The sequence below is a fragment of the Saimiri boliviensis genome, chromosome 4 (assembly GCF_048565385.1).
Source record: "Saimiri boliviensis isolate mSaiBol1 chromosome 4, mSaiBol1.pri, whole genome shotgun sequence".
NCBI classification, from domain to species: Eukaryota; Metazoa; Chordata; class Mammalia; order Primates; family Cebidae; genus Saimiri; species Saimiri boliviensis.
This window is the reverse complement of record NC_133452.1, coordinates 160,316,691-160,333,746: the sequence shown is the minus strand read 5'-3', so window position 1 is coordinate 160,333,746 and position 17,056 is coordinate 160,316,691. Positions and strand designations below refer to the sequence as shown.

General features: G+C 39.0%; 1 protein-coding gene across 1 annotated transcript; it reads left to right on the top strand.

Moving 5' to 3' along the window:
• The first annotated feature begins 4,314 nt into the window (after positions 1 to 4,314).
• On the top strand, positions 4,315 to 14,423 carry PRL (prolactin). Its single transcript, XM_039462642.2, has 5 exons — positions 4,315 to 4,439; positions 7,111 to 7,286; positions 9,098 to 9,205; positions 11,398 to 11,577; positions 14,076 to 14,423. The coding sequence occupies exons 1-5, from the start codon at positions 4,412 to 4,414 to the stop codon at positions 14,265 to 14,267; spliced, it is 684 nt and encodes a 227-aa protein (XP_039318576.1). The 5' UTR covers positions 4,315 to 4,411; the 3' UTR covers positions 14,268 to 14,423.
• Positions 14,424 to 17,056: the final 2,633 nt, after the last annotated feature.

Sequence of the window (17,056 nt, the reverse complement as noted above, 5' to 3'; positions counted from 1 at the left end):
AGGGGGCCTCAGGCACCCTGATCTATTACTATAGCTTTCTATTCTATTTGATAGTGCCTGTGCTAATTAGAATTTTAAATTATAAAATTTAAAATTCTCCCTGGAAGTGAGCATGGCTCAGAGTCTTGTTTCCTATTAGATAATAATAATAGATGATTAATAGATAGGTGATAGATAGATAGATAGACAGACCAATTGATCTTTAGCTGGAAGTAAGCGTGCTTCAACTCTACTTTCCATCAGATAAAGAATGTGTGTGCCTGTGCACATACACATAATATTGAAGTGTGAGGAACCTTTCCCAAGGAAAGTTATCATCCACCTTACTTCCCATTAGCATACAGTTAAATATTTAATTATTTTGCCTAAAAAACACATCACTCTCAAAGAGTGAGATTTACATTTGTGAAGTCTCTGGACACATCATCCTTAAACCTGGCATTATTATATATCAGGCATTAAAATGGTCCAAAGGCAAACATGATTTAGAACAATCATGTGACATAGAATTAATAGAGACCTCAAAGAACTAGAGAAAATATGAATTGTATGGCAGTCATTAAAAGAAAAAAATAAGAATTACAGGGAAATTTTCCAAATGCTTCCACTATGGTTTTCTTACTTAAGAAGCAAATGCCCTCAAGGCACTGACAACAGATTAAGAACTTACATTCTGGGGTCACTAAGGGAAACTGATGATGTCCAAAGCCCTAGCAAAAGCAAGCACTGAACATGAACACTTCCAAAAAAAAAACCAAAAGCATGTCTTATCATTGTTAAAAGAAAAAACTTTAGATCAATTAATTTTAGCAGAATTTAAACGAGTAAAGACACAATTCATGAATCAGGCAGCACCCTAAACCAGTAATGGTTTGGAGAGTTCCACACAGCAAAATGAGCAGGCAATATTTACAGACAGAAAAAATGACAAACAAAAATAGTGTCGTTGGTTACAGCTCCTCCTCTGCCTTATTTGGACATGTCTGAGGAGTTGGTAGCCTGTCATTGGCTGAAAGCCCAGCTGCTAAGATTGGCCAAGACTCATCTACTTGTTACAAGAATATACTCTTAATTTAGGTTGCAGTTTGTTTACATACTAAGTTAGATTGCAGTTTACTGAAAATGGGGCAGCATTAGGTCAAATTCCATTAGTATGAATTTAATCTTAATAGTAGGATGTAATTAAGTCATTGCATTTAGTTTATTCTAAAAATAGTGCCATTCAAAAAAAAAATACTACTGACCTTTTCTCCAATGTGTCCTTTACATTTTCTAACATTTTATATAGAAAACAACATACATTCTCTTTAATTTTTTAGTTCAAGTATTAGAAGATGACTATTGAGAATTTTTCAGTTCACAGATAATATACCTTTAATCATTTCATATTTCACTTTAAAATGATCCACTACTAATATACATTGAAATATCTTTGTGATACATGTATTCTGAGGATTTTATTAACTCATTATTTCTTTCACTCTTTAATATCCCCTAGCATATCTTGCAGTAAACACCTCTTAAGTTATGTGAAGGATTTTACATATACCTTACTTCATACATGACAGAAGAAAAAACAAAATTATTCCAAACTTAGATAAACAAAATAAAACACAAACTTTGTTCCAAACTGAGAATAAAAACCAACCTGATGTTACTTAATGCTAAAAATTAGAGTTCTTTAGAAAAGATGACCAACTTTTTTATTCGTTTCAGGTACTAAACATAGCTTGACAACTTTAGTGTAATTTAAGCTTGTTTATCAGCTACTTGACTGAAATCAATCATCACACCTCAGCTTAATCGCAAGCCCTCAGACCAAAAATGGCAAACAAATGAAGTTTTGTAAATAGTTTTAAAACATACAACCCTACGTTTACTGAACTTCTTTTATTGATCTAAATTAAGAGCACAGTTTGATAAAGAGAAAGGCTGGGAAAAAAAAAAAAGCACACACACAAATTAAGGTAAAAGGGGGTAACATGCATAGCAGCTAGAAGAATAGGACAACTCTGATTTTTGCATAAAATATGTCTTTTGCATTATTTAGATACTATAATATTCCATTCACAAGAAATGTGGTGCTATGGAGCAGCAAGGAAGTACACAATAAATGTTACAGCTGTACATGCACCTTTTTGCATTCAAATAAATCGACTGGCCGCCACTGAATAAACACAGCTTAGGTTTTGCGCTTATCCTGGCTATCTGCAAATGTTACACAACGCCTTTAAATTTTAAGATTAAGTTGTCATTGTCAGTTCTTATAACAGATTTTCTTACTCTTAAGTTTCTGGGAGCGGAAGAGAACATGGGATAAGATTAATTTCTCTGCCACACAGCTCTGCTTTCTCAATAATTCAGCCTTTCACCATACAGGGAAAAAATGCATACCTAATATAAGTATATGGAATCCTGACTCAGCTTTCAGATTGATAGAGTCTATGAATCATCACATTTGATGTTTATGATTCAAAATGTAGGACTGCCTTAAACTAAGGCAATTAGGAAGATAGTTTTTCAGAGACGTTCGTCTTTGTTAAGATTTCTAGGTCCCCATAAGAGCACTTAGTCAGATAATTGCTAAAGCACATACGTGGCTCTAGGAACTATGCAAAAAGTAAATGCCATAGGAAGATTATTTTTTTAATTACCTCATTCATCAGTCTACTGTAAGGGACAGCAAATTTGAAACTAAAGGTCACAGGCTGTTTTAGATGCAGGGACTTAAAAATTAGAGAAAGTCATCAATAAAAGTTCTTATTCATTATAATCATTTCATTTATGAAATTTCCAAAAGGTTAATGGAATTTTTAAGCCCAGGAAAGATGAATTTTTATCACCTTAGCCCCAGAGTGGCTCAGGGTCAGAGAAGGTAGAACAATCATAAGTTAATAACGGTTTACACACTCCTATCCCCGAAAAGAGGGGAAATTATTGTCTAGAATTTCCGTTTATTACATCGTATACCAAGAGGATGGGTTTAAGTGTCTGTGTGTGCATGCCTGTGTGTGTATGTGTGTGTGTGTGCATGTGCGTGTGTGTGTATGTGTGTGTGTGTGTGTGTGTGTCTGTGTATTTGCCCTGGAAAACTACTATATCACTTCCCCCAAACAAACTCTTAATCAGGGGTTATAGCTTGTTTGTCTTAGAAGCGGGTCCACAGGATGTTTACAAGAGGATTCATTTCCTAGCCTTCCTCATATGACTCCTGATTTTCCATGAAGTAATAACTGTTCCTTCATTTAACTCAACTGTAGAATTATTAGGTTGGTGCAAAAGTCATTGTGGTTTTTGCCATTTAAAAGTCACGCCCAAAACCGCAATTACTTTTGCACTGATCTACTTCTTTCATATTCCTTACCTTCAGTCTCTCCAAGCTTCTGTTTCTTTATCTGTAAACTGGAGAGAATAATACCACTTAACACATATGTTAAAATCAAAAGAAATAAACAGATGAAGGAGGTACATTCTAAAGCAAAGTACCACATAGATTTTTTTTTTTTTTTTTTTTGAGACGGAGTCTTACACTGTAACCCGGGCTGGAGTACAATGGCATGATCTCAGCTCACTGCAACCTCTGCCTCCTGGATTCAATCGATTCTCCTGCCTCAGTCTCCCAGGTAGCTAGAATTACAGGCACCAGCCACCACGACTGGCTGTTTTGTATTTTTAGTAGAGACAGGGTTTCACTATGTTCCCCAGGCTGGTCCCAAACTCCTGACCTCGTGATCCGCCTGCCTCGGCCTCCCACAGTGCTGGGATTACAGGCATGAGCCATCATCCCCTGCCCAGATATGCTGTTTTTAAAAAGACAAAACAATGTGTAAAAGCAATAAATAAAATGGGGGAATTTAATGACAGTGTATCAAGGAACCAAAAAATCCTGATTTCTCAATCCTTATTCTATGTATCTTGGTATTTAGAGTGAAAATTTAAAAATTTCTACCTAGCAATCTTGAGGAAGAAGATTGATAACTGATAATACATGAGACTGTTGCCCAAGTGAAATATAATCCTATATGTTCAAGAAACTATAGAGAAATAAAATAAATTTTAAAGTAAATGACTTCTGTAGTTTTATAGATCCTCCAAACCCAAATAGTCTCAGATCTCACCTACATCATTTCTCTCATTTCCTTTTGGCCTAATTAATCAAAATCCTTCCTAGAATGTTCATTTCTGGCCAATATGTCTTCCTGAATATGAATAAGAAATAAAATAACATTTGATGTTTGAAATTATGGGGTAATCTCAATGACGGAAATTGAGCAGGAAAAGGGAACGAATGCCTGATTCATTATATTCATGAAGATGTCAAAGGTTTATATAGCCATTATCTGGGAAAGAGAAAACCACAAGACTTCCAGATCTTCTCTGGTGGAGTGTGATTCTCGCAACGCTCACCAACATGAACATCAAAGGATCGCCATGGAAAGGTATGTGTGACAACTCACTGGGTTGTTGGTTTTATCAACACTCCTGTGGGGGGATTGATGTGAAATTTTAGCTAATAACAAGAGGTTGCAGGTTTGCAAGGTTTAGAAGCACAATCTAAAGATTGGTCTAGGAAGCAATCACCATAGAATGGAGCAATGGTTCTCAAACAGGGGAATCTTCTCTTCTCCCTGAGGCATTTGGCAATGTCAGGAGATGTTTTGGGTTGTCTTCATTGAGCTGGGGAAGTGAGAGAAAAGTCCTATTGGTGTCTAATGGATAGAGGTCAGGGATGCTACTAAGCATCCTTCAAGGCATAGGACAGCCCCCAGAACCAGGATTTATTCAACTCAAAATGCCAATAAGATCAGGATTGAGAAACTCTCAACTAGAACAAGACTCAAAGAATCAACAGATCCAATTTGTCACAACTCTCAAAGGCAGAAAGTAACTTTTTCTGGTTAACAGGCCTCTAATGTGGATTAGCCAACTTGAATCAACCTGAAGAAACTTTCAATTGTGAAGCCATAAAATAGACAATAATAACACAATTTTCTCTTTGTCAATTTGGTTCAAGCCAAATGACATTTCAAAAGGAAAAACAGGCTGCCTAGTAATAACTAATCACCTTTACTTTCTTAGTTGACATTTGCAAGGAAAATAAAGTAGTAAAAACCATAAAATGTATTTCTAATGAAACAAGGAACAAAAACATTGTCTGTTTTATTTCTTCTTGGGCTTTAAAAATCATTTCCATGCTAAATGTGCACATAAATGTACTCAGAGTTACAGAACATCTATCCAGTTGTGAATTTCCTAGAGATACTGTTCCAATTTCTGTATATACAAAGCACATTTTATTTACACATGTAGATAAGATATACATTTAGTTTCATCATATGATTATAGCATGCATAAAATAAACTTTTTGGAAGTATTATGTTTTTTAAAACTTAAAAGTTTATAATAGGAATAATATCAAACAAAACTTTTATTTTACAAATAAAAGGTTTAGTCACTTCCTACACTAAACAATTTTTTAGGTATTTTTAAGTGTTCAGGTTTAGGTACTTTTTCACAAACTAATATTTAGCAGTTACCTAGTTTTATCTTCGACATTTCCAATTGCATTTATTAAAGGTTTTGGGGAAGGTAAGTTTTATGACAAACACAGTTTTATATTCGGTATTCTTTTGGGGTAGTGCCACTGAAGTTAACAAGTAATTTTAATTTGGTAGCTATATATTGTTTCTTTACTTTTGAAGGTATAAATTATTGATGGCCAGGCACAGTGGCTCATGCCTGTAATCCTAGCACTTTGGGGGGGCAAGGTGGGTGGATCATGAGGTCAGGAGTTCGAGACCAGCCTGACCAACATGGTGAAACCCTGTCCCTACTAAAAATATTTTTTAAAAATTAGCCAGGTGTGGTGGCATGCACCTGTAATCCCAGCTACTCACGAGGCTGAGGCAGGAAAATCTCTTGAATCTGGGAGGCAGAGATAGCAGTGAGCCGAGATCACACCACTGCACACCAGCCTGGGTAAAAGGGTAAAACTCCGTCTAAAAAAAAAAAAAAGTATAAATCGTTGATATGTTACAGGGTTGTAACTGTCCATTTGCTGAGATAGCAGATTGATGACAAAGCCATCTCTGATCATTGTCAAAGCTTTGAAAACCTTCAACAGTGGGCAGAGTGTTTTGTAATTAGAGTAGGAAAAGCGGATAAAATCAAGTTTTCTGGTGCCTCTGTTGTGATGCAGTCAATCCAAGACAAAGAACTTGTTCTTTATAAGTGATGGCAACAACCTGTGCAAACACTGAGCCATCACGGCTACTGGTGTGGTCCCCATTACACAGATGCAGACTGAGAGTCCACAGGCGTGTGCCATGTGACAAAAAGATATGCACAGACCACAGTATGGCATCTTGCCTCTCTCACTCACTAAGAACAGGACTTGAGGAAAAGCACTTAACCTCCCTTAGCCATCTGTTTCATCAGTAGAATTTGATGATAATTACAACGGCCCAGTGTATCTCACAAGGTTATTATGAAGCACAAATACAGAAAAAAAATTTAATGCTTTCGGCAGAGTGTCAAACAAATGTATGGGATTATGATGGTGGCTTAGCAGATCTAAACTACAGCATTATTTTTTTTGTTAGAATTATCTTCATACTCGGTATTAGCCATCAAACAATCATGTGTTTATTCTTATCGGGCAGGAAGATGAATCAAAGTGATCCACTGAGCTGTTTTTGTTAAATCAGTGTCTAAAATGTAAACATGAGACACCTAGTTTAAAAAAAAAAAATACAAACCCTTGGACAGCCTGACTGCTGAAAATCTGCAGAAACTCCCAAGACATTAAACCATCTTAAGAGAATGATCCAAACACCCTAGCTCAGAATTAATTTAAGTTCCTATTGTTTGCAAAGTGCAAAAGCACTTCTAGAAGACATACAAAAATACAGGCAGTCACCCACTTCTCAAACTATATATTTATGCAAACATCATTCCATATCTACATTTACACAGTGGAAGACGTTGATTCTTCCCCCATCCCAGCAACTGCAGCACCAAATCAGGCAGCTGAGGACAGTGGGAGCGATAAGGCTGCAAACCTCCGTGGAATAGACCATCTCAGAGTGGCTCTGGCTCTTATGTAAACAGGGTCCCTCCTGCTGCTGCTGGTATCAAACCTGCTTCTGTGCCAGAGCGTGACCTCCTTGCCCGTCTGTCCTGGCGGGGCCGTCAGATGCCAGGTGACCCTTCGAGACCTCTTTGACCGTGCCATCGTCCTGTCCCACTACATCCATAACCTCTCCTCAGAAATGTTCAGCGAATTCGTAAGTACCATGCTTCGGGCTTCCTCCCCGTCAAGTGAACCACAGGGCGGTCCTACACGTTCACCTGGAAAACCTCCTGAGCCCAATTTCGAGGGATATCCTTTAACATGTGAGAGAAGCCATCAGCTCCTAACGTGTGGAACAAGAGGAAAGGGACAGTGCCGGAAAATCTCAAAGATTCTCAAAGAATATAACGATTTCTAATTTTTTTCTTTAACTCGCTTTACTGTTTAAAACGAAAATTAAACACCTGACCTAAAGCCTGCGTAGGTGGGGGCTGAGGAGAATGTGAACGTTATTTGAACATAGGTGTCAGACTCCACAGGCGTTCTTCACTTAGCAAGGAACGCATACCCGGTAGCGAAGAACTGTGCTGCAGCGAACCGAGTGGATTGGATGGAATTAAACCGAGCTGAATCCATATTGTGGAAAATAAACAAATAATAACTTTTCAAAAACCCCAAAATGCTAGAAATCATTCGTCTGAGATTTTCAGCATATGGGTTTGTAATTACAATAAAGGGCTCATTTACAATTGGAAACCAGGAGTTTTTTCCGTCTTTCCCTCCCTTTCTTCCCTTCCTTCCTTCCTCCCTCCCTCCCTTCCTTCCTACCTTTCCTCCTTCCTTCCTTCCCTCCTTACCTTCCCTCCCTCCCTCTCTTCCTTCCTTTTCTTCTTCCTTCCTACCTTCCTTTCTTCCCTCCCTCCTTTCCTCCCTTTCTTCCTTTGTTTCTTCCTTCTCTCCCTTCCCTGCCTCCCTTCTTCCTTCCCTGCCTCCCTCCGTCCCTCCTCCCTTCACTGCTTCCTTCCCTCTTTCCTTCCTTCCTTCCCTCCCTCCTTCCTTCCCTCTTTTCTTCCTTCTTTCCTTCCTTCCTTCCTTCCTTCCTTCCCCTCTTTTCTTTTTCAGTAATACGTACTCTATTTCCAGTTAACCTGTTTTGGAAATCATAGGTTAATTCTTCTAGGTCAATCAAGAAGCAGACAATCGATTGGAGCTTTAATAAATCAAGGGCCTCCACAGAGACTAAATTTGCATTCATTTTTTCCCTCTGATTTCTCTTTCATCCTCCATTTTTGACTGGCCATCTTTGTCTTCCAAACCTTCCCAGTAATTCTTTTACACTTTCATAAGTTTTACTAAGGACTGCTCTTTCCTGTCAATGTGTTAGCTCCTTTTTTATTTTGTTCTTATCCTCCGTCCGTTGTTTATAGTTCCTAAAATTGTGTGCCCTGTGTTTCTGACTTATTTTGTCTTGATTAAAAAAAAAAAGAAGTTGTATTCCATGCCTTGGATAAACTTGGTAAGGTACAGGTGTGTGAGCTCAGAAACTTTTTAGAGAACAGTTAGATTTTCTAATGCCTATTAACAAAAGTCTATCAATTTGGACCCACAGTAAATAAGAGATTAAATGAATAAAGGTAAATATATTTGTACTGTGGCATTTGGCTCAAACACTGAAGAAAGATGATTCTCAATACAATATTTAATGTTTCATATTTTTGCTATTTTTAGCATCTGCTTTCCAAACAGTGACTTGTGTGACTGTGTCAACAGTAAAAATAAACAAGGGAATTGCAAAGAAGGGAAGAGATTTTGATTTAGAAAAATTAGATGAAAAAATTAGTGTATAGAGATAACGGGTGGGAAGTAGGCAAAAGGGTTACTTTTTTAACTTTTTAGTTTTCATTTTTATGCGGTTCTAATTTTTAAAATTACACATCTGTCAAATGTATTAGTATTCTGGTAGTAGATTCATTTATTCAACGCCCAAACAACCCCAACCAATTGAATTTATTTCATTATTTCTAGGATAAACAGTATACCCAAGGCCGGGGGTTCATTAGCAAGGCCATCAACAGCTGTCACACTTCTTCCCTCGCTACCCCTGAAGACAAGGAGCAAGCCCAGCAGATCAGCGTGAGTCCTTCATCCAGGTTTTGCACCAAAACAACCAAGGCAGTGCACGTGTATTATCATGGTGATAGGTTATTAAAGGTGCTGTAATAGCTAGTGGTAATTGTACATGCAGGGGAAAATCTAGGAAGAATAAGCCATCAAAAATTATATAGTTGATGAAATAGGAGTCAAATCAAATGCTAAGTAAAGATGGTAGCAGCAACCTAAATAGTAGATCCATAAATTGTCCTTGCAGATAACATCATTTTCACCAGTGCCTCATTGCTAAGATTGTATATAGTCTATATGAAAGTTTGAAGTAAATTGGACTTCTGTGGATAAATATACATTTATGCATATGTAAGAAAAACAAATGCAGTTTTATTTATTACATGCTACTAGTGACTCCTGCATCAACAGCATGTTACATTACTGACCCCTACACTACCTGAACCATCTCTTCTGGACTTTCAAGACTCTACTCTGGTTCTATTTCTGCTTCTCTGATGCCTACTTTGTTCTTCACTGACTCTCTGCCCTCTCTTACTTCTTAGTTAAAAGTCACCACTCCCCTCACAATAAACAGATCCTATAAAACATTACACTTTGCTTTTCTCAGCTACAACAATCACCACTGTTCTGATGACTACGAAGTCTGTATATCAAGCCCCAATCATGTATCTCAGCTTCAATCCTCGATTGTTATAATCTCTCCCTTTTGGTTGTCCACCGTAATCAGTCTTAACATGATTTAAAACAAACATCTTTATGTACATGCCCCCTGCAAATACAATGTATTCTCCATTTGCAATTTTAGGAACGACACCAACATTTCTGTGTGCCCTGTTCATTAATAATAATTACAACAATAACAGAAGGAGGAGAAAGAGAAAGGGGAGAAGGAGGAAGAAGAGAAAGTGTTTACTGAGATCCACAGGTTGACTTATCACTAATCTGAAATCCCAAATACTCCAGAATCCTAAGTTTTCTGAGCACCTACATGATGCTAAAAAAAAAAAAAAATTACTCATTGGAGTCTTTCAGATTTCAGATTTTTGAATTAGGAATGTTCAGCTTGGGCTAAATTGCCAGACACTTTACGTGCATTACTATATTTAATCCTCATAAAAATCCTCTAATACAAGCTATTGTTATTACGCTCACTGAGATAAGGAAACTGAGGCTCAGAGAGGTTATGGAATTTGTACCAGTCACATGGTAAGTAAGTGGTGAGCCTGGGCTTCATTTAGTTCAAAGCCCTTAACGCTTCTTCATTGTGTTGCAATGCTCCCAGAAGAACTACGCTGACACTCACTTTATAGCCTGTACCTCTTTATAGCTCCTTTCTTTCGTGTCCTAGTACATCTTTCCATTGCAATGTCCATTGATTTCTTCTTTACTCTTCATTTTGTTGCCACTAGACTAGTTCAGAGACATCTACAAAGCAAGCATTTTACATCAGAGATAATCAGCTCCTTGGAGTCTCCTACAGGATCCTGGTAGTAACAAAAAACTAGGCAGCCAGAACTCCATTGTGAATTCCATGGTTATTCAAGATAGCATTGGTTCCATTTTATTCACCTGCGTAAGCCAAGAGAACAGACTGCTCTGCTAGCAGCATGGGGCAAGGGGTTGTCTAGATCGAGGAAACCATGTTGATGAATTCCATGTCATCTACAATGTCTCTTTTTTCTAGGCTTCCAAAATAAAACTACAAATGAAAAATGAATAGTTCAAGGAACAATTTGAATCATTAGTATGAATGAATGCTTGTATGAGAATAATCTGGGCCCCTTGATATGGACCCAGTGGAATCTGTTTCTCATGAGTCAGATACTCTGGACACCTACTGAGTTCCAGAAAAATTTTAGTTTCTCCCCAGGGACAAGCAAATCAAACAACTACAAAAGATCTTACTAAGTGGACAGATGGTAGAATTTCAGAGGAAAAACAAAATTCTTCATTTGTATCAATTAGAACTCTCATCAGAAAAAGTAGTCATTGAAATAAGCCAGATTTTTTTATTTTAGCAAAGTGTAGACCAGTAGTTTAAATTTTACATTTCTATAACTTCTGTCACCTAAAGAAAAATATACCTACACACAGGAATAAAAAGAGCTATTTTAGTCCAGCCTCTCTAAGCAAAAATCACATGTAACTAACCCCATTGTATTTTACCTATTTTAATGCAATTGTTCTATATGGTTTTGTAGCAAAAAGACTTCCTCAGCCTGATAATCAGCATACTGCGATCCTGGAATGAGCCTCTGTACCATCTAGTCACGGAAGTACGCGGTATGCAAGAAGCCCCGGAGGCCATCCTATCCAAAGCCGTAGAGATTGAGGAGCAAACCAAACGGCTTCTAGAGGGCATGGAGCTGATACTCAGCCAGGTGCGCTGCCTCTCGGTGCTTCTTTGTTTTTCTCATTCATATAAGCGGTGACCTCTGTGATGACAACTATTTCCCTTTGAAGGAAGGATATTTAGGCATTCCGTATTTTAGACCACTATTAAATAAAGCAAGAGCCTTGCCATTCCTAGTCACAGGTTCTAATGTAAATGAATCTTAGGGTGCTATGCGACAGGTGCCATCTTCCCTACACTAGACGCAAAACTTACAAAGTCTTGCACCTTCCTGAGGACAGGAAGTTAAGTGTTTTCAAGGGAGAGAAAACTAGAGAATAGAATCTGCAAGATTCATGTTTTCCTGCAGAGTATCCCAGGACACCCAGTATTGAAAAATTCCCCTCACCAGAGGATGAGAGTGGAAGGGGAGAAAGAAGAAAAACCAAAATCAGATTGGATGAGCCCTCAACCACTCACCCCTGATCTGCTGCACAGACTTGTCAGGCAGGAGCAGATGTCAACATGATGAGACCATGACATCAATGCACACACATTGCATTGATTTCAGGGGGTCCCACAAGCACTAGATTTCAGGGAGTCACAAAAGAAAGGCATATATCTTTTCTGGAATATCTTTATTTTGTAACGTGTAGACAGTTGGCTCATTCTAAATTTTGTTTTTCTTGGAACTCTAAAATCAAAACTCATGTCATTGCATTTAATCTCCCCCCAAAATTTGTTATATTTAGATTGTGTTAGTATTTGCAATAGATATCTCTATTCAGATGGAATGATTTCAACATTAGTGAGATAATACCTAAACAGCTTTTGAGGTTTTCAGGGATAATGTACCATCTAAAGAAAAATATATCATTATAGGAATAATAACAGGAACAATTTCGTATTTCTCTTTTTGCGTACTAAGTACATGTTATCATGTATCATTTTTGTCATTTTCTTGGGAGAAAAACATGTCCAACACAAAGATAAAGCACATTTTAACCTTGGGACGTATGAAATAAATACCTTGATTTTCCAGTTATTTTCTTCATTACTGTAAACCTAATTTCTGAGGTTACTAATTTGTTCTATAGTACTTCATTTTCTGTTCCCTTTTCTTTACACAGATTTATTCTTGTTCATATCATTATCCCTTACAGAGTAAATTTTGTCTTAGGGCTCAAGCACCAAAAATTAAAAATGAAAACATAAAGCAAGTCAATAAATACACACACACACACACACACACACACACACACACACACACACACACACTTTAAATTCCCATAGGGAATCCCAGATCTAAAAAATATTCTCACTCTGTAGGAAAAGGTTTAGATCGGTTTCCCGGATTTATATGCCTAAGAGCTCTCCAAACTAGCTGACATCCCTAAAGTTGCTAAATGGTCACTTGGTCTCTAAGACCTCTGGGCATTCCTGGTTTGCAAAGGCTGATAGAGCGTGAAGAAACAGAAACATAGCACACTCTCTGTTGTGCTGTTCAGCCTCCTTTTATCACAGCCATGCCCTCAACCCTACCACACACCCCTCACCACTGAAGGGCTACAGCAAGCAGCCTCCCAACGTTTTTTTTTTTGTTTGTTTGTTTAAGACAAGGTCTCACTCTGTCACCCATGCTGGAGTGCAGTGGCATGATCTCAGCTCACTACAACCTCTGCCTCTCAGGTTCAAGAGATCCTTGTGCCTCAGCCTCCCATGTAGCTGGGACAACAGGCATGCACCAACAGACCCGGCTAATTTTTGTATTTTCAGTAGAGATGAGGTTTCACCACGTTGGTCAGGCTGGTCTCAAACTCCTGACCTCAAATGATCCACCTGCGTCAGCCTCCCAAAGTGCGTGAGCCAGCGTCAGCCACTGTACCCGACCTGTACCCCTTTCTTGTAGGTGCTTTCCCCAGCACCTCCCAGTCCAGGGACCTCAAAAGAAAGCAATTGTTTCTCCTAGAAATTTGAGGAAATGAAAATCTCCTGACTGTGTAAGCAGGTTTTCTTAGTAATGGTCATCACTAGATTATCTGTACCCCCAAAGCATCAAGTACAAGTACAATCTTCATCATTTTTAAAGTTTTTGGAACATACACTATTCAGGGACTAGATTGAGTTCAAAGCAGGAAGAAAATAAATGATGTCAGGAAAAGTAAAGCAGAAAGGATACATCAGGGACAAGACTCAGGAAATGAAATCGTTCCTCAGGTGAGAGAGCCAAAGCTGACCACTCCATGGCCTCTTGGTCAAATCCGTGTTGATATTTACATAACAACGTTCTGTTCTTCATCTGTCTACTTCTGCAGAAACATACTTTCTGTAATCACTTGATGTCAGAAAACCTAAACATGTATTCTTCTTCTAGTTTTCAAATTAACAGATTTCTCATACACTGGCCCAGATAAACAAGAATCATTGCCTTTGGCTAAAACCGTACATTCCTATCTCATTCTCAAATCCTAATTCAACAGTTAGAAAGAACAAGGACATACAAATACTAATAACATGAAGAATAAGTCACTCTTTTTCTGTGGTTAGGTTCATCCTGAAACCAAAGGAAATGAGGTCTACTCTGTCTGGTCGGGACTTCCATCCCTGCAGATGGCTGATGAAGAGTCTCGCCTTTTTGCTTATTATAACCTTCTCCACTGCCTACGCAGGGATTCACATAAGATCGACAATTATCTCAAGCTCCTGAAGTGCCGAATCGTCCATGACAACAACTGCTGAGCCCTCATCCATTTCATCTATTTCTGAGAAGGTCCTTAATGATCCATCCCATTGCAAGCTTCTTTTAGTTTAATCCCTTTTGAACGCATGCTTCGATGTAACAGCTCTCCTCTTTCAAAATAAAAACCGAGTCCTGAGAGACATCAGCATCTAAAATGCCAATTTGTCCAACTTTCTTCTCCTCATGTAACAGAAAATCAAAAGAAAATCTATCATTCCCACGGAGAAGTTCTTATCAGAATATGTAACAAATAACAGAAGCTAGCCTTGCACGTAAGACAATTAACAGCTTACTTAAAAAAATCACAGTAGATTATTGTGGGTCGAGTTATTAGAATCAAAGAGTTAGATTATGAATCATGCTAGTCATTCTATGAAGATTATTGAATTCTCAGGATTCTTGATGAAAACCAGGCATTGCTGTCAGTTAACTTTCAGTGCTCTGACAATGTAAGTACTGTGCAATTGCAATGCCTCCAAATAGCATGAAGTTTACTGAGTAGTCTAAAAATTGTTAGGGTATAAACATGATACGGCTTTCTCTTTTTCTAATAGTGGTGTTCAGTCATGCTCTCCTGAATTCCCGTCTCTTTTGCATCATCTTCCACACATTTCATGTTCTAGTAATTCTGGGTCTAATAAGTCCAGGTCAGACCGTTTTCAACTCCATATTTAAATCATCTAATGCTTTACTCCCGCCCTGTGTTGCCTCAAGGGACCCAACAGAGAAAGCAGCTGTGGTCAGTTCCTACAACTTTTCCTGCCCCTCCCTCTTCTGGATCTCCATTCCTCCCGCTGTGTGGGAACAGGATAGAGGATTAGGAGAAATGACCAAGTTCAAACATCACTGACTTAGTACTATCATAGCCTTCCCCTTGTTGACAGGGACCAACCTTGGATTTCCTCTGAGTAACGGGTGTCTTTCTAGTGGAGCTGATTTGTAATTTCCAGGATACCAGCCAATGGGGACACGACACCAGCCAGTGGGGACACGACGCAGTACAGTTTCTTTCTGGGGAAATGCTCTGGCTTGATTTTCCTATTCACCCCAGAGCTCTTTCATCTGTAGCACTCTCCACAGCCTCTGCTGTTGTCCCTCACCCTGCAGGAACTCTGTTGAAGAAAACTGGAATGAGGTCAGCTATGTCAGCTGCCCCACAGGAGACTCATGCATCATAACCTCTCCAAGCAATGGGGTAGCAATAGTACCGGGTCATGGCTGACCCCTTCCCAGGGTCTCTACCGATTCTTTTCTCCCATTGACGTACACACAGAGTAGATCAGAGGTTGGATTCATTAGCAGACATTCACCTCAGGAATGAGATACTAGTCTTTCCTTCTTGTAAAACTAGTGAATAATTATCTCTATCAGCAATTATCTTGGAGAGTCGAGCTCACAAACATTCTCTACTAGGTCACTGAGTTATAACACCCTCTTCAAATACCTAATCTATCTCTTATTGAGTATGGAGAGAGGTGACTGGATGAGGCTCCCTAAGCTTGTTCAGTGGCCTCTAAAGAACCTGATGTGAAAACTTGTTTGCAAATGCAGTTGGCACTCACCTTCTGCGCTGTTCTTGCTGGGAACTGCACTCCAGAGCTGTTCCTATTCGGCCGTCTTGGATCTTCCCCATCTCTTTCTTTTTTAAGCTATCAAAATAATGGAGGACATATAATAGGATTTGGGTATAAATTAGCATCAGTCAGATTCAGAACTGTTTGCTGTCATTCCTGTCCATTTCATACCTTCTCCTCCTTTTCATGATAGTCCTTGGCTCCTGGCCACAGGAGTGAGAGCTTGGACCAGGATGTTCTTATCATGTTCTTCCTGGCTCTGGATACAGTGAGTGATTTGCCCAAGGTTTGTGAGCACATAACCCAAGCCAGACTGTTAGCGGTGGGAGAGAGCTGAGTTACTGGTAGAGTATCCCTATGGGGCTATAGCAACTTCAGTTCTTGCTGCCTTAGAATAATTCTACTGAAGGGTATAAAGCAGAAAAAGGGACCAAGGCAGGTTCCAGAATAGGAATGGAAGTTTATTTAAAAGGCTTCAGAGTGGCTGGGTGCAGTGGCTCACGCCTGTAATCCTAGTACTTTGGGAAGTTGAGGTGGGCAGATCACCTGAGGTCAGGAGTTCAAGACCAGCCTGGATAAAATGGTGAAAACCCATGTGTATTAAAAATTAAAAAATTAGCTGGGCATGGTGGTTCATGCCTGTAATCCCAGCTACTTAGGACCCTGAGGCAGAAGAATTGCTTGCATGTGGGAGGTGGAGGTTGAAGACAGCCAAGATCCTGCCACTGCACTCCAGCCTGGGCATCAGACCAAGACTCTGTCTCAAAAAAAAAAAAAAAAAAAAAAAAAAAAAAAAAAAAAAAAGCTTTAGAACAGGAAAGAACCCTTGGATGAGGTCCAAGTGGGTGCGTGAAGGTCAAAAGGAGAAAAGAAAAGACAGCCAAAAAAAAAAAAAAAAAGGCCTGGCCGGGCGTGGTGACTCACGCTTGTAATCCCAGCATTTTGGGAGGCTGAGGAGGGCAGATCATGAGGTCCAAAGATCAAGACCATCCTGGCCAACATGGAGAAACCTTGTCTCTACTAAAAATACATAAATTAGCTGGATGTGGTGGCACATGCCTGCAGTCCCAGCTACTCGGGAGGCTGAGGCAGGAGAATTGCTTGAACTTGGGAGGTGGAGGTTGCAGTGAGCCAAGATCGTGCCACTGTGCTCCAGCCTGGGTGACACAGTGAGACTCTGTCTCAAAAAAAAAAAAAAAAAAAAAAAAAGCCTT